The sequence below is a fragment of the Aulonocara sp. 'chitande type north' Nkhata Bay genome, linkage group LG16 (genome assembly GCF_057382095.1).
Source record: "Aulonocara sp. 'chitande type north' Nkhata Bay isolate Kocher_YH1m ecotype deep benthic linkage group LG16, A_spYH_male_GT1.1, whole genome shotgun sequence".
Classification (NCBI taxonomy): domain Eukaryota; kingdom Metazoa; phylum Chordata; class Actinopteri; order Cichliformes; family Cichlidae; genus Aulonocara; species Aulonocara sp. 'chitande type north' Nkhata Bay.
In genome coordinates, this window is record NC_141359.1 from 26,626,554 (window position 1) to 26,651,556 (window position 25,003).

Here is a 25,003-nt window from a genome sequence, read left to right on the forward strand (position 1 = left end):
ATTCCTTGCCGCAAAATACAGTGAAAAGTTCAAAATGGCGGCCCTTCTTCTCTACTGATGTCACTCTTTGCACACTGCCGGTCCAGGAAAGATCCTTTGGTGGTTTTCTTTTTACATTACTTTTTTTTTTTTTTTTTTTTTGGTTTTTTGTTTTTTGTTTTTTCCTACATGAATCTGACCTCTTTCCGTTTGAACAGTGACCTTTTATTATTTAACATATTATGATGGAACGCTGCCACACATTCTTATATCATCTTAGGTGTTAGTATGTCTTTTATGTCTGCCTTATTTCCCCTTTGCACCATACATAATGTTTGCACAGCAAGATTAGGCTCTTCAGCCACAAGTATAACAACTGAGATACAAGTTTTTGGAATAATACTTTGATTGATCACACTTATGAATATTAAAGTATCTCTGTTTTTACCAATATTGCGTGACTGCAGGGAATGACATCTCTGACACACGCATGCACGCACGCACGCACGCACTTTGCCACCTCTCCAGGTTTCTCTGCAAGTATTAGCTGTGATCTCAGACGCCATTCAGCTCTCATTTTCTTTATTTACAGACAAGTCTGCACTAGCTGCAGCTACTCATCTGACATTAGGAAAAGTTTTTGTAGAGGAATAAGCTGATATGAAGTGACGTAATTAAAATAATGTAAGGTTAAAGGTCTGGCCTTCCAGTAATAAGCTTTAATCTAAAGATCAATCAGATCTTAAAGTCTTGATCTCACTCTAATGTGTATGTATGTCAGTGCTATTTTGTGTGTCTGAGTTTTATCTTTTCTCTTTTCCCCATCAGGTTTTGGATGGCCTTCTAGCTCAGTATGGTACTGTAGAAAATGTGGAACAAGGTACAGAATTCTTCTCCTCCCTGTTTGCTGTGCATGTCATCTTCATTTGGTTCCAACTGTTCAATTCACATGAGACTGTTTAGCATCACACACACACAAACATGCACGCACGCAGACCTCCCAGTGAGTCAAGTCTCCCTTTGTGACTTCACTTCCTCGTTACCATCATCCCACACAACCATTATCTAAACATAACCCATCTCTGCATATGAATCAGCCTTTATCATCTTGTCTGTCTGCATGTGTGCGTGTGTCTTATAAGTTTGACCCGAAGAGTCGAGTGTTTGAATTGCATGCAGCCTCTATAATAAGCACTGTGTACTACCACGGTTCCCGTTGGCCCCAGCGTATAGATTGAAGTGGGCAGACATGGCAGTAATCCAGTAGTAATGTGTCCACGTGTGTGTTTATGCCTGCATGTGTTTGCGAGATGGATCTCTTTTGGGGAGGTGCATCGTGGTAACTGGGGAGGACACTGCAGGCGCCTGTGGTGAGGCTTTTGCACTGTCTGATTTTGTGTGTGTGGTGTTTTTCTTTTTTTGGGGGGGGGTAGGCAGCATTAGAGCAATCCCTGCAAACTTTTTGCTGTCTAAGCACGCATGCATGAGTAATAGAGGCATGCACCGCAAGGTATAAGCACCAACAAAGATGCACATGTACAAATCTTTACACACACACACACACACACACACACACACACACACACACACACACACACACACACACACACATACAGGCACAGTGTCTCCTTGTATATCAAAACAGCCACAACCAACTACTACCCACTGTTGTCATGACAGGTGCTAAAAGAGAATCCGACAGAGGAGATACTCCACTCAGAGTTTACCACACGCTGCCATTAAACAGTCTACTTCATGCTGTACCACACACCGGCACAGCATTTTCCCTTCACCTCCTCTTTCAGTTCCTCAGCCCGGCTCTCCAAACATCGCTAGTTGCAGTGAATTATCAATGGAGCCAGCTTGCTCGTGTGTCCGTCCCTGCTTGCAGTCTCTGTCACTTTTCTCTGCCTGGATCTGTGCACTCTTGTTACAGGGGTGAGGTTTTAGAGAAGTCCGGTGTTCTTGTGTGGCATGGTCAGAGCTGCTGGTGGCGGGGTGGGGCAGAAATGGCTGTGAGTGCCGGTGCCGGGCACCACGCCAGGCTCAGCCCACTCGCCCTCTCTAAGCCAGCTGGGCGCTCTCCCTGGATTTAACCCTTTAAAATCTGCTATCTGCTGCTCGCTAACAGGTTCGGAAGTTTCTTTTTTAGACATTGATGCCTCTTATGACTGTTCACAGGAAAAGCAAGCTGAAACATAATTTTACTACTTCTGTGGTACACCTGGCATCTCAGACTTATTTATAATTGACATGTTTTGTTCTTGGCTTGCATGGGCATTTATGTGCCTGTTTTATCTAAAACCTCAGAAGTATCTTTACAGAGCTTTGAAGACCTGCTCTATTTGCCATTTATTTGATTTCACAAGTGTAGTTGAAAAAACATAGATACTGTTGTCTCTTGTGGCAGAAAGCATTTCATCAATAACACAAGCTGCCTTTCTCAGACCTTGTTCTTTTGCCATTAGTATCACTGTTGTTCTCTCAAATTACAGGTATCATGCAGTTAAATAAAACATGCTGAAGTACAATGTGCTAAGACCGGTTAAGGAAACATGTATACCAGGGTGACAAATTAAAGGGAAACTCAAATTTTGACGCACATAGTCAGGAGAACTAGTGGCTCTTATCTATTTTCACACATGCACTAGCACAGCAGCCCTAAATCTTTCTAGACTTTATCCAGTGTAGGTACATGTGAGCAGTATTTAACCTTCCCATGTCAAAAGATTGTGTGCTGGTCGGTTACACCTGTCAAATATAAGATGAAGAAATATCTTTTAAAATAAAGGTAAAATAAACCACCACAAGCTGTTTTGGCAGCTTGTGGTGGTTCTGCATCTTGCAAATGAACTCTCTTATAATGTTTTTTTTCTTTAATTTGTCACATTTTTTTGTATTTATGCATTGCATGAGTTAATAACAGCAAAAACAAAACAAAACATTCTGAAAACATTTAATATTAGAGCAAACAAAACCTTTTTTGTGATCTCTTAGAGAACAAGAGAGGAGAAGAAAAATGTTTTGCAGTCGAGTCTCAGTATTCATAGCCCAGCTCTTGGCTTCAGCTAGACTGCATCTGTTGATTATTTCATTAAGTGATGAATATTGATGGCGTTTCTCTTTATTATAAGACAAAGAAAAAGAATATAAAGTTTGTGCTTGCTTATCGTTTTTCCTTAAATTGCTACAGTGATCAACTCAGCATCTGAGCTGTTTGATCAATGGACAATTTCATCAATCGATCGATTGTGAGCTTCCTTTGTAATTGCGTGTACTTTACAAGGCTCGCTTGAATTGAATTCCACTTACAGTTCAACCTTTGAAGAATTGAAGAATGCGTGATCTCAGCAGGAATCAAACCCTTCAGTGTGGCGGTATCCGTGTTGTTCTTTCCTCAGCGGACCACAAGTCTCGGCGAGGTGCTTCTTAGCGGTGCATTGCATTTTATCACAGATTACTTGCTTTGTTAAGGCTGTCATGTCAAACTTAAATAGTTATTGTGCAAGTGGCAGAGAGGCTATTGTGTTAAGCTGCTCCTGTCTGTAGAGGAAGCAGCAGGGTCTGGAGGGGAGCCAGTGTGGTGATGGTTGTAATGGATTCACACAGGCAAGTGGTTCTCTGGGTTAGGGCTGCTCAATTAATCGAATTTTAATCACGATTACGATCTGAGTTTTCAACGATCATTAAAAATGACTGAGCCGATTATTAGCCCCTCCCTCATGCTTTACTCTCGCGCTGCTCCGTGTGGCAAATCGAGTGCACCGCTCTGCATTTCGAACACGCGTCACAACAATTAAGAGGACCCGAGGGAAGCTCGGAAAGCTAAGCAGAAGTTATTTGGAGAGAAGAGTGACTGCCGTTGGTTGAAAAGAGGTAAAAAAAAAACTTCAGTGGTGTGGAAACATTATGGGTTCGCGGAGTCAGACGTGGATCAAGTAGACATAGTGTGTAAACTTTGCTATGGTGTAGTAGCTGCACCACAGAGCAACACTGCAAAGTTCACTAAACATAGATCTTTACATTTTTCATTTATTTCTTATATTGCAAACATTTGCACTGTTATCAGTATTTGCACACTATTTTATATTATTTTTTTAAAGTCATTATTCAATACATTGTTATTGTTAACCCTTTAAAGCCGGTCAGAGCAGCAAGCTCCGTTTTGTGTAACTATTTTTAAATCCCGCTAAGCCGCTAAGCTAGCGCAATAAATTTTTTTCCATAGGAAACCAGAGGAGTTGTACTTACATCTTATGCCATCAGCTTGTCCTCGGTCACGGTTTCCTTCCACATATAGCTTTGCAAAAATTGCATAAAAAGCGCTTGCAGGAACAAAAACATAATATTCCAGAAACACGCTTTGCCGATCCGATCAGCTGTTCGTAACACTTCCCACATTGAAAAAGACGTCAACGCGAACTATCGCATTTCCTGCCCAAAACCAGAAGTGACGTCATTTTCGCGGGAAATGTAGTTTTTTTACTTGTAGGCCTTAAAAGCCTATACTGGTGTTTTTATAAGTCATGTTTGACTTTTCTGAATAGTTGCTGGGTTGCTTAGAACTCGAATTGCACTGCTGGAAATAGTTTATTTTGATGCACCTGCTGTTTTCTTTGCAAATTTGCATCATAGGATTGTTTTTTTGTTGTTTTTTTTCCCTGCAGTATATAAAAATTGCTGTATCTCCAAAATAAAACTATGAGGACACTCAAAATAAATTTCCTGTTGTTGTAAACTATTTTTTGCAACTTTTTTGTATTTAAAGTTTTGAGGGATAAACCTCTTAAATTTCTCCAAGTAGAAATATATGTAAAAAAAACAAAAATAACTTTCAATTTTTTTCTAGTTTATTGCACTTTTTTGCAATTAATGTAGTTACTATGGACTTAATAAATATATATATATATATATATATATATATATATATATATATATATATATATATATATATATATATATATATATATATATAAAAATAAGCTCTGGCCGACTTGGTTCTATGGTAGGTCTTAAAGGGTTAAATAAATATCGTCAAATAATCGTGATCTCAATTTCAGTGAAAATAATCGTGATTATCATTTTTGCCATAATCGAGCAGCCCTACTCTGGGTCACCACGGGAACCTGAATGCGTCTCTGACTCACCTACGGGAACAACAAAGAACTGCTATGTGCATGTGACTGAATCTCTGTTTACTGTGTGTCATCTTTTGGGTGTGTTTTTTTTTTTTTTTTTTTCATGTCCTTCTCTTTCTGTCTTGTTTTGCAGTGAACACTGATACAGAAACAGCAGTGGTGAATGTTACATACGCAACCAAGGAGGAAGCTAAAGTGTAAGCAGCACATAATAGTGACACTGATGCATGAAAGTAGAGCAAAACTCATGATATACTTGCACAGACAAGAAGCTGCAATACAAGGAGTATTGGTCCTGCTGTTCGTATATTTTTCTTTGTACCAGGCGGTTTCAAATGTGTATCCATAAAGGTTAGAGCAGGGTTGGTTCATCTGTGGCCCACACAGTAACAAACTCCTTGTGAACTGATTTTTCTTTTTACACAAACACATGTAAGCTTGGAGGAGGTTACTATACTGTAGAAAAAGACAGGATTAAAAGGTAGAAGGCAAACATGTTTGTTCTCTCCATTAGCTGTCCATCGAACACCTAGGTCACATTTTCCCAACTTTTTTAGCCTTGTGAAAACAGAGTAGATGTGTTTCAAAGCATTGTGTTGGTGTGTTTATGAGGGGAAAAATTTTTTTTGAAGGAAAATAATGTGATGTAAGCTCACCAGGTCACTGCCGGTGGGTGTGTGGTGAGCTAGAGTTGAGAAGCTTGCTGTGTGATCTTGCATTTTAATTTTTTTGCATTTCCCATGAAAAAGCGCAGTGAATGATGCATGAAATCAAATTATATTTAATGTTTGTCCACCAATAATCAGATGTCAGGTGTAATTTGCCGCTTTGGTGACTTTTGCTCGGCTGAGGTAGTCATCATGTGTAACAAACATGTGTTTACAAGCAAGTATATCAGAGGCTTATGAAATTAATCAGTCAAACTGTCAGAGAACCTGTATTCTGATATTCTTGTGTTAGTGCATCTGTTCATTTATTTCCCCTCTCTCTTCCTGATACTTCTGCTTCTACATTCCTACTACCACCCAGAGCCATCGAGAAGTTGACAGGACACCAGTTCGACGACTACTCCTTCAAGGTGTCATATATCATGGACACGGATGCTGCTCCACCTGTCCAGGCTCCCCGCACACGTCGTGGGGGTCGAACTTCCCGGGACCAGGGCTCCTCTCAGCCCGGGCCATCAGGAGGCTACGGATCTCCACGCCCCAGACAACACGACTTCCCACTGCGCATGCTCGTGCCTACTCAGTTTGTGGGAGCCATCATCGGCAAGGAAGGCAACACCATCAAGGATGTCACCAAACAGACGCAGTCAAAGTAAGCAACAGCACCTCACCCTGCTGGAGTTTAACCTTTCTTTTATTTTTTGGGTTAGCATGTAGCAGCAGCAGCATGTACCTCTGCTGCTGCTGCTTCTTCTTCTTCATCATCTTCTTCATAATGTAGGGCTGGGCCATATCATACCGTTCACAGTAACACCGGTATAATGTTAGGCAATGATAATAAAATGAAATATCACGATAGAAATGGGTAAAACGCGCATGCGCAGTGCCTTTGTTTTCATACGCACATGGTGGAAAAAGCATGTCAGTGACGGAGAATTGACTATGTGCACGAGAAAATGCTTTGCGGTCAATTGCTACTGCGAAGATATACTCCAAAATCATGTCCAAAACTCGAAAACTGAAAGATTGCGTTAAGTTACAAAGAGCAGAAGGTGGGAACACTCACCGCTGTTGTGTCATAAAAAATCGAATGATCAATTTTGACGTTTAAAGCGTTTAGATCGATCAGTTGTTTACATCACTCAACACAAGCAGAACTGCATTACTCTATGCAGAAGACACATCGTCCACATTCAGAAGTATCTCTGTATAATGACTGGTCTTATGATTTAAACAGGCAAATGTTCAGCATTCAAACTACAGGTGAAGAATAGTCAAACCAGATGTTTCCCCCGTTATGTCGATATCAGCTAGTCAAGTACACACCTACACAGCATGTTAACAAACCGTGAAAAAAGCCACACAAAAAATAAATGATTACTGGTAACGGTTTCTATACATTAGTATTTACGAAGGGTATGTTGTGACTTACCTTCAAAATTACAGCGGTCCCTCGCTATAACGCGGTTCACCTTTCACCTCGCTGTTTCACGGATTTTTTAGTGCAAGTTTGCATGCTTTTTTTTTACGTCACATTGTGTCCTGCGTCCTGATCGCTGCAGACGATCTCCTCCGTGACGTCTCTCCTGTACAGTACAGAATCACTGCATCGATCTCTAGCAGTGTGACTCTGAAGTGCAGTACTGTATGTCCACGAAACGTTTTGCACCGTCAAAAAGTAAAATTGGCTACTTGATTTCACCTATCGCTGGTTATTTTTAGAACATAACACCCGCGATAAACGAGGGACCGCTGAGAAATATAACATTTGAATCCCTTTGCTCTTTTGCTCTGAGGCACGGGGGAAAAATATTGACAAGTCGATGAACATCATTTACAGATATATTGGGTAAATGCCCAAGACATCTATAGAAATGTAAATCGCCGCGTGATTCATTCATTTGCTTAACTTGTTTTGGACTGTAAACCAGGCGCGAATAGGACACCGGAAACAAAGCTCCCCACAGGAGTTTCCGCACCGGAAATAGCATATGCTAACGTGCACATAGTCAATAAGAAGGACGAAAGCGTTGAATGACAGATTAACCAGATTTGGTTTGTAAAAATGGTGCAACTTCAGTGGTGTGGAAATGGTTTGGTTTTTGTCGGTCAGATACACACCAAAGCACAATTTTTGGTAGAGCAGGCAAGCGGGCCGTTGTTATTATCGTGTTTTTCGGAAAATAAGTCGCTCTTAAAATCTTTTTGATTTTCTGAAAAATCGACAGTTATAATCCGGTGCGTCTTATGTATGAATTCTGGTTGTGCTTACTCACCTCGAACCGATTTTATGTGGTACACGGCGCTCGAAAATCTGTCAGACTTTGATAAGCTACGAAGCCGCACCGCTTGATGGATTGTAGTCAAGAGCCTCACGGAGTGATACGTACTGTGCTTCAACATAATATTACCATATTGTGTGTGTGTATAACCTCTTTTTAAGTTTTGTGGATATTATACATGGTTATGCTCAGGATATGTCAGCCCATTTCCACTGGAAATGCCTTTTGGTGAAACTGTCAGCAAGGAATTTGCATAAAAAAAACAGCTGCTTGTTTAAGTGAAAAAACATTGATGGTCTTTTTTTTTTTTTTTTTTTTTTTTGCACTAATAAAGTTGTGGAGTTGTAAAGTATTTTTTCTGGCGTCAGTTATATCGTTATCGCAAATTTTCAAATATATATCGTGATAAATATTTTTGGCCATATTGCCCTGCCCTACCTACTACAATGCCAATATATGTCTGTCTCTCTTTCTATCAGGGTAGACATTCATCGGAAGGAAAATGCAGGTGCAGCTGAAAAACCCATCACCATCCACTCAACACCCGAGGGCTGCTCCGCCGCCTGTCGCATGATCCTGGACATCATGCAGAAGGAGGCCAACGAGACCAAGACGTGAGTCTGCCCAACTATTCTTTTATATAAACATGCTCACATGTGCTCCTGTGGAGCATGTTTACAACCTCACAGGGCGATTAGCCATAATGTCTGCAGGGCTATAATCTTATCCTTTTACCTGCCTGCGCACCTTTTAATCTCACTGTGCATTCTCTCGGTTGGACCACTGACACAGTAAACACAGTGACACTCTCACATAGGCTAACACGTGATCACAGCTTAACATTTAAGAAACAAGGTCAACATGCCTAATTGGGGCTGACAACTTTAATGAGAAGCTGCACCTTTTGAACTTTCGGAGCTTCTGCTCTGTTTGAGCGTCAACCTTTAACACATAATACTCATGTTTGTCTGCATTTATTTGAAAGTGTGCTGATTTTGTTATCCCAGGAAAAGGGGCAGGGCACATTGGGCGTGCCACATACCTAAGAACCTATTTATATTCCTCATTCTCACCCAAGCAAAGAGTGCCGGATTACAAATGATGACATCATAGGCACCAACCTGTGTGGTTGGTGTCATTTCAGCCTTCCAACTTTTGAAACCTTGCACGTTTTCCGTTGCTGGCACAGGTGTCCTCAAAATGGCCGAACTCAAGGTGCCTGTGCAGACATTTAAATGACACATCTGTGCTGGAGTGCAGGGATTCCCAGATAGCACAGAACTCCGAGAGGGAGAGTTCTATAACAGTGCTGAAGAAGTTTGCAAATAGACAAAAGCGCGGTGATGGCGAGTATAGACGGATACAGCTCTGTGATTGTGTCACATTGGTGGGGAAAGCAACCTATGGGTCAAGCATAAATGGGCCATAATGCAGAGACATACAACAACTCATACAGTCATACCTACAACCAGTTTAAGATTACCAGTTAGCTTAACATGCATGCCTTAGGACTGTGAAAGGAAGCCAGAGTACTTGCAGAGACCACCGTACTCATTTTTTACAAGTTATAAAAATGAAATTTTGCTTGCACACAGATGGGCTTAGATTTATAGAAAATAATCTCTGTATAATGTTTTGCATTCTAAATAGTAAGATGGGGAGTTGAGTTTTTTTTTTCTTGACAGTGTCAGTGGAGCGTTTTCCCTCTGTTTTCTGTTTTCACGCGACATGGTTGCTAGCTGTAGTTTCACACTTACTGTACTCATGTACTGAAAGTGATAAACGTTAAAGTAAATGTGTACACTGTGAATTCCGTATACATCAGCATACCTTTAAATAGTATGTATTTTTTTCTGTCCCTATTTTTTTTTTTTTTTTTTTTCTGTCCCTTGGGCACGCTTCAAAATTTACACCCTTTTACGTTCCTCGGGACCCAAAATGGTCCCCATCCAAAAGGTGATATAGCAGTGGATTTTATGAATTTTTTTTTCATTTTTTTTCACATCAGATCTTTTAAACAACTTCAGACCTATCCACTGATATAAAGTTTTTCATAAGTTTTTTTTTAATATTTTTTAGGTTTTTATGGCTTTATTGTCATAAAACCCCCTGTTTTTTGGGGGGTAAAAAACCATAATATGCAATATTTTCAAAAAATGAGTTGCAAATGGAACTACTTGGCATGAGGTTATTAGAGCCTTGGATGGGTAAAGAATTCATAACAGAATTGATTTGGCTGCATTATTATTTTTGGAGCAATAAGAGTTTTTGCATTATACATCCATTGGTATCCCTCGGGACCCAAAGGGGTCCCCATCCAAAAGGTGATATAGCAATATCATATATGAATTAATTTTTCATTTTTTTTCCACATCAGATCTTTTAAACAACTTCAGACCTAACCACAGATATAAAGTTTTTCATAATTTTGTAAATATTTTTTATGTTTTTATTGCTTTATTGTCATAAAGACCCCTGTTTATTTATTTATTTATTTTTTTGGGGGGGGAAACCCATAATATATATTATAAATATATATATAAAATATAAATATATTCTCAATCACATTCACACCACTCTCTTATATCAGTTCCACTACATCGAGACTATTTTATGGTGGTTAGCTGTTTTATTGTCATTTATTTTGCATAATAAGATAACCATGTCCTGCATTCAAAAACACTGAAAATGTCTATGGTGGTGCTGTACCTAATATTGTGCTCATTGGATCCAAAACCTATTTTTCCTTTATTTTGAAGGCTGAGGCTTAGATCCATTAGGTATTCACGAGAAAAAAATTTATCACATGTCAGGATTACAGTATATCGAAAATATGTGATTATAATGGGAGTCAATGGGGCCCAAAATGGTACGAGGAATGTAGAAGGTAACACTTATGTGAATCTCCTTTACTATACACCACACCATAGAGGGGATCAATGAATTTTAAAAATAATCCTAAAATGCACATCATAAGTCAGTTTCATGCAACTAGTCTTTAAAATGACTGATATATTGAAAATCAAAAATCCAAAGTTACCCAAAAGGGTAACTTTTTTGACGAGGAACGCCGAAGGATTAAATATGAATGTTGTCTCTTTAACTGAAAGTGCCTGTCAAAGTATTATGCAACCAGTAAAGTCAGAAATCCTGCTGTCACACGTAACAATAAGCTCCACGCCTCTGTCCCCACGCCTCTGTGAAGTAACACCACCCAGTGCCACAACTCAATTACACCGTACCCTGTAGTTTCACTTAGTGAAACCCAAACCACTAAACTTGGCCTCTTAACCTACACCAATGCCATCTCCCTTTACTTGACCTACAGCTCACCCCATACTAATCTCACCCTTTCAAAATTGAACAGTATGCACACACACACACACACACACACACACACACACACACACACACACACACACACACACACACACACACACACACACACACACACACACCACCATCACTATCATGAAATCTTTCATCTAGCACAAAAGAAACCTCCAGCATCTGGCTGCTAAACACCACACCCCAGGAGGTTTCTTAGGTTAGTGTGCTTGTTGCTTGTGCACGTTTGCAGGAGTGTTTCCTCTAAGTTTAAATAGTTGGAGCATAAGGGCGTTTCCTACAACATCCCTATTTTATGTCCTTATTTCTTTTTATTATTATTTCTTTTTCTTTTTTTACCCAAAGCAGGAGAGTTGTCCATTTCTAAATGTAGCACAATAGCATTAATAATCTTCATAACTATTAATCATTCCAGACAGGACAGTCATTTGCAATCTGTACCTTTCTGCATCTCAGACAGGTGACCTGTTCCACACACAGAGGTTTAATTAAATGATTTGTTACACATTGGTTGTCCTCAGGTGGAGTTATGAAGTCTGCCACAGTTCATGGAAACGTTTCTGTTAGTGTAAAATAGTTTCTCTCCTCCTACCTTTATAGGGGTTGAGCAACCAAACCTGGCAAAGAGGTACATCTTAGGTATTAGATAAGAACCTTCATGAGCCTATCTAATATCTAATAATATCTAATGTATCAGCTATTATGATGGCAATATGTTGCCTAGCAACCAGGCAGCAAATAGCTACAATGACTTGTTTTCAGTATTTATGCAGCTATAACACTTGATAAAAGCATTGTATCATTTATATTTGACTAAAATGTAATATAATTTATATCTACACAGTTTAATTTCTTCATGATATATCATGACACCACCAGGCCGACTGGCAATCCACCATAACAGGCTAGAAGGATCTGTTTTTGCTGGGATATCTTGTGAAAACATCTAGTTTTAATTTTACAACCAATAGCACAAACGGGCGAAACAATACTGCAGCATGGTGTGCTTTTGTATTATTATTTGTAGTTATGATAGTGTCATTATATAACAAGGCTTGTTTAATCATTAAAGTGACTACTAATGTATGGTAGCAGGTAGCCCAGTAGCAATGGAAAAATATTTGCTGTTATCATTACGTTACATAGGTAGATGCGGGTGGTGGTCGTGTGGGGAATCGAATCCCAATTTCACCCAGCAGGCCAAAATGGCTATAGCGGGTCGTGGGCACACAATGGAGAGGAATATGAATCATACAGTAATGATAGTCCTTCTGTTTTAATAAGTAATAACTGCACCATGTACAGTTTAGGTACAGTACACTGAAAGCAGATACTATCATACATGAATCATCAGTAGTTAATTTATTGAGCCTCTTCCTTCTCTAGTTAGGGACTTGAATGTCAAAATCATACAAGCAATCTTTTTTATACCTGTCTGTACTTCAGAATATTTTAAAGTCATGGAAAATTAATTTTGTCAAATCATCCTAATTTGTGGTGTGTTAAAGAAACTGGGACTCGCTTTCCGTTTCACTCTAATTACAAAGCTTACACAATCTGTTTTCCTCCTGAATATATTTTTTTAAATTGACTAAACTCAGCAGCCGGAGAGCAAAATCACTGCTTTGGCTTCTAGATAAATGTGCTGTGATATATTATTCAGGACCAAACAGTGGACTTATATGCATTAATTTCTCAACTTTGATAGGAAGGATAATTATTTGAAATGGTATTCTTTATTCTAACTTGATTCTTTATATTTATTAGTCATTATGTTGGTTTAGTAATAAATCAGACTCAATTAGTGGAAAGTAAGTGGCTTAAACAGCCTTTTACATTGTTTACCTATAATCACTGCCAATTTGCTTGATTCATACCAGAGAAAAAATTCTTGGAAAGTGGTAGGTTATCATGTGGCATTGGCAATAAACAGTTTGTCACATTCAATTTTGGCGAAACACAAAGGTCCAGGAGAGAATATTTCGTTTCAAGGAAATAGTCTGCACTGATTTTGCACCATTTAACAATATCTAAGTTTTACAAAGCCCTTTAAAGTGACTTTTCATTCTTTCTCACACACTCACACACACAAATTGCGAGGTGCTGCTAGCTCGAGGGGATGGAGCCTGGAGTTGTCTGTGAAATGCAGTTTTTGAATAGTAAAATTAACATCAGCACAGGTTTGTTTTTCATAGAACAATACACTTTGTAACAGAGGCATGTCAGCATTAACCTTTCTGCATTCTGCATGACACCATATCATAGCTCATAGGTGATACTCTGTAGCACCTACCTTTTACTATATCACCTTACACGTGTGTGTGTGTGTGTGTGTGTGTGTGTGTGTGTGTGTGTGTGTGTGTGTGTGTGTGTGTGTGTGTGTGTGTGTGTGTGTGTGTGTGTGTGTGTGTGTGTGTGTGTGTGTGTGTGTGTGTGTGTGTAGGACGGAGGACATCCCTCTGAAAATCCTTGCCCACAACAGCCTTGTGGGTCGGCTGATTGGCAAAGAGGGTCGCAACCTGAAGAAGATCGAGGAGGAGACAGGGACCAAGATAACCATCTCCTCGTAAGTCCAGCTTTTAACTTGCTTATGGTGCTCTTACACATGTGTAACCTCTCATATTTGCAATTCTCCTCAGTGGATTTATGTTTTGAGTGAGATCAAAGATTTTTACTGTCGCTGATTTAACCAAATCACAAATAACAGACAGTGATTTCAAGCCCTTTTCACTGTAACCTCCTTCGTCTGTGCTCCTTAACCCTTCGGCATGTGGTTACACTTAACAGAGTTGTTAGAGAAGTAACGTGGCGATTCGATTACAGCTTTTTCTTTTCAGAACATGATATTAGAGAGGTAATGATTGCACCCCATTTAACGGACTGTGCTCCCCAACCTTCTTTCATTTATTGCTAATGAATTGCTCTGTGTCTGCGAGGTTTGAGAATGTAATGAGCCTTGAGAAAGAGACGTCGAGGTGGAGGAAGAGCGGGCTAGAGCCCTTTTGAGAAGCTCAAATAGTGGATTCAGAATTGATGGTTCTGTTAAGTCTTTTTGCAGTGTCAACTGTGTTCACCAACATAGTGCAGAGAGTTTGAGCTTCAAAGGCCCCGAGGTGTTAACATTTGTGTAATGTCCAGGATAACTGGTCTATGGGGCTTTGCATCTTTGATTCATGTAACAGACTTTTTAGAGTAGTATTATCTCATTGGTGCCGGTTCAGCTGAGTATCAGACACCTTGAATTTCAAAAATTTGCCAGCAGCTTTCAAGATAACAGGTAACCATAGACATAAGCATTTTTTCCTTTCATATTCCTCAGGTTAACATTGAAATGTACAAATTAAGTCATTATCTGGCTGTTGCACAAATAGAAGAAAAACATCAATCACACTGTTGCTTTTTTTGGCTTCCATTTGTATATGTAAGTCCCTCTGCTGCTAATCCACTTGACTCGCTGAGCTTAATTTATAGCATTGCGTTGGATCCCTGCGGAGCCTCTGCTGTAGTGGGCGACATAGTTGTTTGCATTTATGCTCATGTGCTGATGTGTCTGCAGTGCTCCGCCATCGCGAGTGAAACCTGAGCTGATCATGTCAGGCGTTAAGCTAATATATCTTAAACAACAGTCGATTACTGAAAGGGAGGGAAATGAAAAGACTTCAGAACAGACAGTGTGTGCACTTCTGTCAAAGCTGTGGAACAAGAAAAAATGGCATGTGAGCACACTGGCAGGTCACTAATGTTTGCTTTACCTGTTTTGTTTTGTTTTGTTTTGTTTCGCTGACATATTATCTTTGTGTTGCAACCAAACAGACCTGTCACACTAGTTGAGGTCTGAGTTGCTGCCACATGGCGCTAGGTTTCAGGGAATGTGTGGCCAGAATACAGAGAATTAAAGGAGTAACATGAATTAAGCAGTAGTAGTTTAAAGGGACATAGACTTTTTCAATAGCCTGAAATGTGAACAGTATGTCACATTACACTGTTCACGTAGGGCTGCTCGATTATGGCAAAAATGATAATCTCGATTATTTGACGATATTTATTTAACAATAACAATGTATTGAACAATGACTTTAAAGATTGTCATAAAATATTATAAAATAGTGTGCAAATACTGATAACAGTGCAGATGTTTGCAATATAAAAAATAAATGAAAAATGTAAACATCTATGTTTAGTGAACTTTGCAGTGTTGCTCTGTGGTGCAGCTACGACACCGTAGCAAAGTTTACACACTATGTCTACTTGATCCACGTCTGACTCCGCAAACCAATAATGCTTCCACACCACTGAAGTTTTGTTTAACCTCTCTTTTCAACCAACGGCAGTCACTCTCCTCTCCAAATAACTTCTGCTTAGCTTTCCGAGCTTCCCTCGGGTCCTCTTAATCAGCGGTCCCCAACCCCTGGGCCTCGGACCGGTACCGGGCCGCGAGAGTTGAGGCTCAGGTGTGAAATGTATAGTTTTCAGGGTTTTTATCGGTTTTCAGCGTTATTTTGTTATCGTTTTTATCGTTTACTCGGTTTTCCTGGGTCTTTTCACGTGTGTTATGAATAAATCTTCTTTTTTTCGGTACCGGTACTAGTTTTATTTTGTTGTATTTATCCGCGACACCTTAAAGGCTGGTCCGTGAAAATATTGTCGGGCACAAACCGGTCCGTGGCGCAAAAAAGGTTTGGGACCGCTGCTCTTAATTGTGGTGACACGTGTTCGAAATGCAGAGAGGTGCGCTAGATTTGCCACACGGAGCAGCGCGAGAGTAAAGCACGAGGGAGGGGCTAATAATCGGCTCAGTCATTTTTAATGATCGTTGAAAGCCCAGATCGTAATCGTGATTAAAATTCGATTAATTGAGCAGCCCTATGTTCACGTAATGTAAAATGCAGGATTTGATTTAAATCAGGTGCTAGCATAGCATTATCCATGCATGTTGTCCGGTGGTATAAGCTGTTGTCTTCTGTGAAAGGGTCATGTGACTGGTAGGTGCGTGATGAGTCTGTGACGGCCCACCGTGTGACCAACAAGACCCAATCAGGAAACAAAGTGTGATGTCTCTTGTGGTTTAAAAAAACGTCCAGTCTGAAATGCAGACCTCTTTTGTTTTTGTTGACAGCATTTCCAAAAATGTCTCTTTTAGAATCTGGTGAAGTGAAAATGTATCAGATGCTATGTTTTAAACCCAGAGCATAGTTGGAACATGACTACAAATCATCGTATCTGTCTTTTTTTTGACATGTGAATCATAGTCTAAGCCAACACTGCATTTTTAAAGCTCCCATATTCTTGACTGAGTTATATTAGTAATAAACAAGAATCTAAAAACGAACAAAACATGTCAGCCAATATATGTTGTTCAGCGTTAAACCTAAATTTAATTGATATTCTGTTTTACTGTCAGTGCAGTTTAACTCTCACTCGGCCAAGTTATTATTAACAACGCTGCAAGCTTCTCTTCACTGCCATCCATCCTGTATGACGTGAATGCAGCATGTTGAAAGACACAGCTGAGTTGCATTATGGGAAATGTAGTATCCAGCCTGTGGAAACTTAGTCAGAACCTAAATATATCATTATTCTTTTAAATCTGTTTTGAGAATCCTCTGCACGTCTATACAGTAATCATTTCTGTGTGTGTGTGATTTTCCTTTCAGGTTACAAGACTTAACTATTTACAACCCTGAGAGGACCATCACGGTGAAGGGCAGCGTAGATGCGTGTTGTAAAGCTGAGATGGAAATCATGAAGAAGCTGAGGGAAGCCTACGAGAATGATATTGCTGCTATAAATGTAAGTCTTGAGGGTACCGTCTGCAGGCCTCCTGATTGTTTGTGTTAGTATGTGCTAGTATGTTGACTCACGCAGACTGACAGGTGAACAACAGAGAGAAGCGATGATATACGGCGGGATAATATTGCCTTCCCATTCAGCGCATGTTAGCGCCAGCATTAGTAATACCAGCTTGGTAAATGGATAACAGTAAACGATCGCTGAACAGCTCATCAGTGAGTCGAGTGTTTGAGCGCTCCGTGTCTGTGTGTGTGTGTGTGTGTGTCTGCCTCTTTCATGGAGCTTCTGACTCACACTTAGTTCCCCGCTGTGTATGTGTCTGTGTTACTGCTGTAACACACTGCTTTTCCCAGCATCCACCTGATATGTGCAGGCCGCCCTCTCGCCCAGCTCCTCTTTCACACTGCCCCAATGACATCACCAGCGGTGCAGCCTGAGAGGTCATCCTCTGAGGAAGAGCGATAGCCATGATGGCACACTCTGCATGTTCTCTGTTGTACTGCAAAGAGATGAATGCTGATAAAGTGACTGTATTAACGATGACGATGCTCCTCAGGATGTGACTCGTGTAGTAACACGGAATTAGTTGGTTTCTTTCCCTTTAGCGCATTAGTTGATTAGTTTTTCCTTCACAGTGACAGTCTCAATATTTGTTCAGAAATAATCATAACGCAGCGTGCTGCCATGTTGTTCTGGATGTTAAGAGCAGTTCTGGCACCTGTCAGGTTGAGTGTCAGCTCTACAGTAAGCATTTAGGGCCATCTAGCGTGACAGTCTGGATATTACAGAGAGCGTTCTGGGATAAAGGAAGTGAAAGGAGGCAGTCCTGTCTTGTCATGGCCATGAAACCAGAATAGCTGACTTGCCTTTGGGGGAAGATTTTTCTTTCTGTTGTTGTTTGTTTTGGGGTTTGTTTGCTTTTTGTTGTTGTTGTTTTTTGGTTTTTTTTGGTTATGCTTTTAAAACATCTCTCTTGTAAAAACCATGTACCACAGGAGCATGATCTTTTTAAGGAGTTAAGAAAACAGACCAATTTTAAGCTTGCAACAAGCATTTTTTAGAGTTTAGTGGTTTTTTTATTGTAATGTAGCTCATGCAGTAGAAGATTTTTCTAAACCCCTAGAGGAAGATTTATTCCTTCGCTTTTTCTTTAAAACCCTGTGGGCAGTTGACACAACGAGACATGCAGCTAAACAGTATTTTAATTATCAATAAATGAAGAGGATTTTGCAGAGTATGTCATTATTATGGTAATAATTAATAGAGATGGCACGATACCACTTTTTTATGTCCGATACCGATACTGATATCATAAATTTGGATATCTGCCGATACCGATATGAATCCGATATAGTGTTTTTTAATCAACAAAACTGTTTTTTAAATATTTTGCTGCATTTTGTATAAGTTCATACTCAAGTTTAAAACAACAACTACACTAAAGCTATTCTGTTATACCTGTATGCAAAAAAAATTATTTCATAGTACAGCAATACTGATCAATCTAATAAACTTAAACCTACACCATCCTCCCTATTCTGGTATTTTAAAGAGTACTTAGCATAAATATTAAGCAACCTAACTAATAGGGTTCCAACTCCCAGCAACAACAAAAATAAATAAATAAAAAATAGGGAACCACCCCTCACGCTCCACCTCATGATGCTTAATCGACGTAATCAACCTTAATTTGATGCAGTGTGAAAAAAAAAATGCACAGAAATCAATTATTTTTCAAGAAATATTAAATAGATTCAACATCTTTCTTCAACAAAATTGCAGACTGCACAGATGGTACCTTCCCAAAGGAAAAAGTACTATAGCTTACTAGGGTATATATATTAGACTTAATAGTTACTATATACAGTAATGGACTTCTATACATTTTGCATCAAATTAAAACTTTGGCTGTCAGATAATTATTTATTAAAAGCTAGACATTTTAAATGAGAATAAGAAAGAAAAGTATGTCTTTGTACCCCCTTTTCCCTGTTAATGCCCTATCGGCCCCCCTGGCTAAACTTTGCTAGATCCGCCCCTGCACAGTTACCAGCGTCAGCTACGTAGAAAAAGATCCTCGAGTAGAAAGTAATATTAAATAAATTCTAACAACAGCTGATTAAGCTTAAACGTGCTGCTGTTGTTCAGCCGCTGGTTTCCTCTTTCTGGTGCAACGTGGGCCAAAAGCAAACTAGAGACACGGACTCGCGACAGAAAAGCCGATCAGCTGATCGTTAAGCAGTTTCATGATTGAAGTAGCAGCAAGAAGAGGCAGTCGCTTGTTAAGCTTAACGCAGGAATGCTTTACAAACATTCAGAGATGGACTTACACACTTGCTTTACTTCTCTCGGGATAACTTTGTCGGAGATGAAATGCTGGGTTGCTAGTGAAGCTCCAAATGCTATCCAGACCACTGACAGGTCCCGCATGCCACAGCCGCTCTATCACGTGATGCATACTGCTCCGACGTGCTAATGTTCTGAGGTGAGTTACGGTGTGTTGCAAGTTTTGTGAGGTGCTTTCGTGATATTTAATGGATCGGATTACATTTTTTATTTTTCTCCGATATCCGATCCAGTAATTTAGGTCAGTATCGGACCGATACCGATACGTAATATCGGCTCGGTCCATCTCTAATAATTAATAACGTGTAGGACATATTTTTCATTGATAAATTATTCAGACATTTCCTCAGTCATCATAACTATTGTTGAATACTTCCTCCAGCTCTGCATCCTTATTTGTCAGCACAAATGTGGTGTTCTTTGAAGTGATGTGAGAACAGAAAATATTTTTTGTGCTTGTGACCAACTTTAATGTATCAGATTAAATAAAAGGCTCAGAGTTGTTATTATTGTTATATTAAAAAATACTTGAAAAATTGTTGTTTATTGCTTGCATTATTAACTTTAAGAAAAAAGTTTAAAATGTGCTTAATTGGACAAGTCATTTGTGTTTGGTATGTTTTCTTCATCTTTCTTCAACTTATGTTTTTTCCAAGATCACTGCAGTGTTTTTTCTTTTTGTTTTGCATGCTTTGGATATTAAATGAAAGTTAAAATCCGATCAGCTTCTTTAAAAAAAAAAAAATCGCATTAATTAAATGCCAAGCAATTGTCTTCTGTTGTGATAACTTTTTAAAACTCTGCCACTGCCACTTCTTTTTTTGTCCGCTCAGCAACAGGCCAACTTGATCCCGGGCTTGAACCTGAACGCTCTGGGCATCTTCTCCTCTGGTCTGCCGGTGCTTCCCCCTGCTGCTGGACCACGTAGCGCTGTGCCTGCTGTGGCGCCAGCAGGGTACAACCCATTCTTAGTGAGTATCCTCTGTTTTCTTTGGGGGGGGAAGGCTTTTTTTGGTCCCCCCTCCCCTTTTCCCACAGACTACCTGAGCGCATGGCCATAAAAGGGAAGAAAAAGTTATTTTTGAAAATGCTTCTTTGAGCATGACTTTGCCTTTGCTGGTTTACCCACATCAAGTGCATGATAAAGATTGACTTGATAAAGCAATTTATCTCCAACACTTGGTAAACCAGGCTCCTCTGAAGTGCATTTTTAAAATACACTACAGTGTTGACTCAGGTCTTCCTGCATGATTTTGTACACAGTTTGAAGCAACCAGAATTCCCCCATCTTCTCCAGAGATGAGTCAGTCTGTCAGTAAAACAAAGTCTCCACTCATTGCCTGACGAGCCCGAGCCAAAGCGGCGTGAGACAGTGCGTGAGAATGCATGTGCGTGCTTCGTAGTCAAGACACTCAGTGTGTGATTCACTGCGAGTTTCTACCCTGAAATTCCCCCCGAAGAAAGAGCTTGACTTGTGTTCGTGCCTGTGCCTTTTAACATGTGTGTTAACATGCCATCTGATAGGCATGCTTGTCACTTCACTTTCAGAGTCACTCTTCACATCTCAGTGGCCTGTATGGGGTTCCTCCAGCAAGTGCCATCCCCCACCAGCACTCAGTATGTTCCCTCAAATCTGCACTACAGTCAGTGTTTCCTCTCTGAATCCTTTGTTTTGTTTTGTTTTTTGTTTGTCCTAATAGATGATTGCTTTAATAATCAAAAACAGGTGAAATCCATGTTTTGGAAAAGAGAGCCCTTTAGGATTTACGTTTCTTCTGGTTGTGTGGATTCTGCAAATAGCTTCTATGCATGGGAGGTAAAACCATGAACCCTGCTGTAAAACAGATAAAGGCAGATCTAAATGAGGTGGATTTGTAAATAGCAGACTGTTAGAACGCCTCAGTCAGCGTCTGTGTAGGACAGAGAGTCTGGATTCCTGTTTACCATCACCCAGTCACCAGAACACCACAAATATTCCTGGAAGGGGACTTTTTAGCCCAGAGTTATCCCGTGGCTCGTAAAAATTCACTTTATAAACCTCAACTACATGAGTGTTACCATGCTAAGAAAAACAAAAACACAGGGCAGGCATCACCCCTAATAGGAAATATTCCATTCAGACGTGGCCAGAGGGCGATGTTTACCCAAAGAGGGCTTAATTTAGCCTCCCTTGCATGTGGTGTCAGCTTTTTCGGCCGTTCTTCAAGTATCTGTCAAGTGTGTTCAAAACAATTTTTGCGACAATTTGAATCATTTTCTTTTCTTTCACAGTCAAATAAATAGTAAAGTTTAATAAAAGTACTTTAAATGTTTTCTTTTCTGTGTGGTCCTTTTTCAGCAACAGGCTCCAGAACAGGAGGTTGTCTACCTCTTTATTCCAACTCAGGCAGTCGGGGCCCTGATCGGCAAGAAGGGTCAGCACATCAAACAACTTGCCCACTTTGCCGGAGCTTCCATCAAGGTGCGTTTGTTGCCTGTCAACAGTGTGCTCAGTAAGAAAGGGGAAAGAGGAGGATGGAGTGTTGCTAATCTAATGAGCGAGTGTCTTTTTTTTTTTTTTTTTTTTTTATAAATAAACCTCAACTCATCATTCACCCAGCAGCATTTCATGGATCTGGGGTGGAGCAATTTCCATATTTCAAAATGTTGAAAGAGAAACATTTCAGATAATGCAATCAGAGACAATTCATTTTGTTGGATTCTTCAGTTGCATTCAATATATTTGTGGGATTTTCTTCTCATGATTTTATTGGCCACAAGCTTTACATGATCTCATACTGCATGAATTTGTTCAGGAGCTAGAAATCTGATTTGCGTCTTTCTGTGCGTGTCAGATCGCTCCGGCTGAGAGTCCAGATGTTACTGAGAGGATGGTCATCATTACTGGAACACCAGAAGCTCAGTTTAAGGTAAAACCTGCATATGTGCATGAATCTTTGTGTTAAATAATTTTTGAGGGGGGATTAACTTCATAAATAGTTTTCATAACAGCAGTGGATCATTGTTTGTCCCCATTTTCCCCAGTCTCTCCTTGCCTCATTCCCTCCTCTGTATTCCAGGCCCAAGGTCGGATATTTGGAAAGCTGAAAGAGGAAAACTTCTTCTCTGCGAAGGAGGAGGTCAAACTGGAGACGCACATAAAGGTTCCCTCAAGTGCAGCTGGCAGGGTCATCGGTAAAGGTGGTAAGACGGTAAGCATGCGCTTGAATTGTCCTTTAAACTGCAGCAACAACAATGCCTTGCTCCAACTTTTTATTTAAATGAGCTAGTTATGTTTACATGATAAAATTTTTATCTGTGAGAGTCTCACGTACTGGTGTTTACTGCAATTACTTATTGGCTTCAAGGGGTGTTTCAGTTAAACACAATTTAGAGGTTGGAGGTAAAATTCAAAGTGAGGCTGTGATAACGGGAGTCTGTGTCGGTGTTTCAGGTAAACGAGTTGCAGAACCTTACGAGCGCGGAGGTCATCGTACCGCGGGACCAAACTCCTGATGAGAACGACGAGGTCTTTGTGAAAATCAGTGGGCATTTCTTTGCCAGCCAGGTACCCAAAATTAAACCAGCGATACTCATTATTTGGCTAATTAGTTCTGCTGCTGCACAGGTATCAAAAGAATAGCTGCAGCCACAGCGTACAAAAGGCATTGTTAAATCGCATAAAACAATAAAACGCGGTGTAATGTCCACATTTTTATATGATCATAAAACCTGGTGTATTCTGTCTAATGGCTCTTTGTTCAGCCGCAACATGCTTCCCCTATGTTTATGTGTATTCTCTTCTGGCCTGCAGTGCTAAAACCATCTAGTTTATTTTAGTTTTTTTTTTTTTTTGAGATGCATAAATGTCTGCCTGCTACAATTGAACTAAATGGCAGCCATATTGTGTTGCTCAAAGTGCCTGTAATGGATTAAAAACCTTAAAACCTTTTTTGTGACCCAGTTATTATAAACTTGTGCAGACCTCTGTTATGTAAAAAGGATTTCCTTTCTGCCGAGCCGCCTGCCGTTACTATCACTGTGTAGAAGGCAGCATCCATCTGCCTGTAATGAGAGGCTCATGGTTGTGACAGCAGGAGAGGATGTTAACATTAATATTGCCCCCCTTGGCTGAGCTCTTAGCTGCGCATATCTTTTGCTTGGCAGATGTAGACAGCTGGTAGTACAATTTGTTTTCATTGTAACCAGCTGGACATGAAAGTTTTCTGATGTTGGAGAAATCTAATCAGCCCAAAGCTGAATGTGCTGCATGTAACTGTTGTGTAACTGTCTATATGAGTAACTAGTAATAATAAAATGAAAACAAATGGGTAGCTGTTCACTGGCTTTCACACGTATCACATTTAGTTGGCTCAGTTGGCTGCAGTCAGATTAATGCATCCAAGTGCTTTAAAAATGGTATAAAATTGTATTTTTCTTTTCTTTTTGAGCGCAGTTTAAATCGGCTCATGCATTTTCTGCAATATTAAAATTGACAAACAAGCGGAGACACACACACACACACACACACACACAGCTTTGGATGTTGCTCTGCTCATATCTGTAACGCTTTCTTTCAGATAAAGCTTGCATACTGCATTTACCTAAATGTATCTGTCTACACTTGTATTTTTATTGATGATTGTCCTTTACTTTGTTCATTATTCTTACTTGAACCTGTTATGTTCTGCTGCAGTGTTAATTCTTGATCTCTCCTACAGACTGCACAGAGAAAGATCCGGGAGATCATTCAGCAGGTCAAACAGCAGGAACAGAAGCACCAGCAGGGCGCCGCTGTGTCACCGCACCACTCCAAGTGACCAGCCGGGTGGCTCCAGTGGGCACCAGCCAATGAATGTAGCCCTCCCAAATGAACAGAGACCTATCCAGACTAAGGCCAAGGCCAAGGGGGACATGCAGGGCTGACCAGCAGCACCGGGATCAAAACCAAAGAACTTCGCTAGGGGGGACACAAGTGAGAGCCAAAGGCTGAGGGCATTGTGTGCACTGCCAGCCCTGTGAGAGCAGATAGATTGGGAGAAATCGTACTGAAGCTTAAAAAAAAAAAATTAATAAAGAAACAAAAAGACCAAAAAAAAAAACCTACAAGAAAGGCGGAAATGGCAGAAAATTTGGGAACTGTTGTCTTCACGGTTTAAAAAAAACTAGTTTGTCTCCCTGCATAACGTTATCTCTTTAGTTGGACTAACATAGGCCTAAAAAAAGAAAAGGAGAAAATGCAACTCTATTTTAACACGAGCGTGTACGAGGCATTGTGATTGATATTTTGGGTTAGAGTGAGAGCCAGCGACAGCGGACTCCTTCTCTCACGCGTGTTTGAGATATTTAGATTGTGAGATCAAATATCCTTAGCAGTATTAATGCAGTAGAAACGTGTATGGATACACACTGAGAGCATGCTCTGTTATTTTATTCATCAAAATGACAGTAGAGCTTGGTGTTAGTATTTTGC

At 40.0% G+C, this 25,003-nt stretch overlaps 1 protein-coding gene across 5 annotated transcripts in view; it reads left to right on the top strand.

Annotated features, from left to right (window-relative positions):
- igf2bp2a (insulin-like growth factor 2 mRNA binding protein 2a) overlaps positions 1-24,643 on the top strand; it is a 59,549-nt gene extending 34,906 nt beyond the window's left edge. For 3 of the 5 annotated variants that reach the window (XM_086266999.1, XM_086267002.1, XM_086267003.1), the window contains 13 exons: positions 808-859; positions 5,251-5,314; positions 6,147-6,437; positions 8,547-8,681; positions 13,859-13,981; positions 17,070-17,205; positions 20,385-20,522; positions 21,076-21,168; positions 21,890-22,012; positions 22,386-22,460; positions 22,611-22,742; positions 22,985-23,098; positions 24,252-24,643. In XM_086266999.1, coding sequence (XP_086123125.1) covers positions 808-859; positions 5,251-5,314; positions 6,147-6,437; positions 8,547-8,681; positions 13,859-13,981; positions 17,070-17,205; positions 20,385-20,522; positions 21,076-21,168; positions 21,890-22,012; positions 22,386-22,460; positions 22,611-22,742; positions 22,985-23,098; positions 24,252-24,350 — 1,575 coding nt within the window. In that variant the 3' untranslated portion in view covers positions 24,351-24,643. The remainder of the gene's footprint in view (positions 1-807; positions 860-5,250; positions 5,315-6,146; positions 6,438-8,546; positions 8,682-13,858; positions 13,982-17,069; positions 17,206-20,384; positions 20,523-21,075; positions 21,169-21,889; positions 22,013-22,385; positions 22,461-22,610; positions 22,743-22,984; positions 23,099-24,251) is intronic. The other 2 variants (XM_086267000.1, XM_086267001.1) reach the window with 2 other exon arrangements.
- Positions 24,644-25,003: the final 360 nt, after the last annotated feature.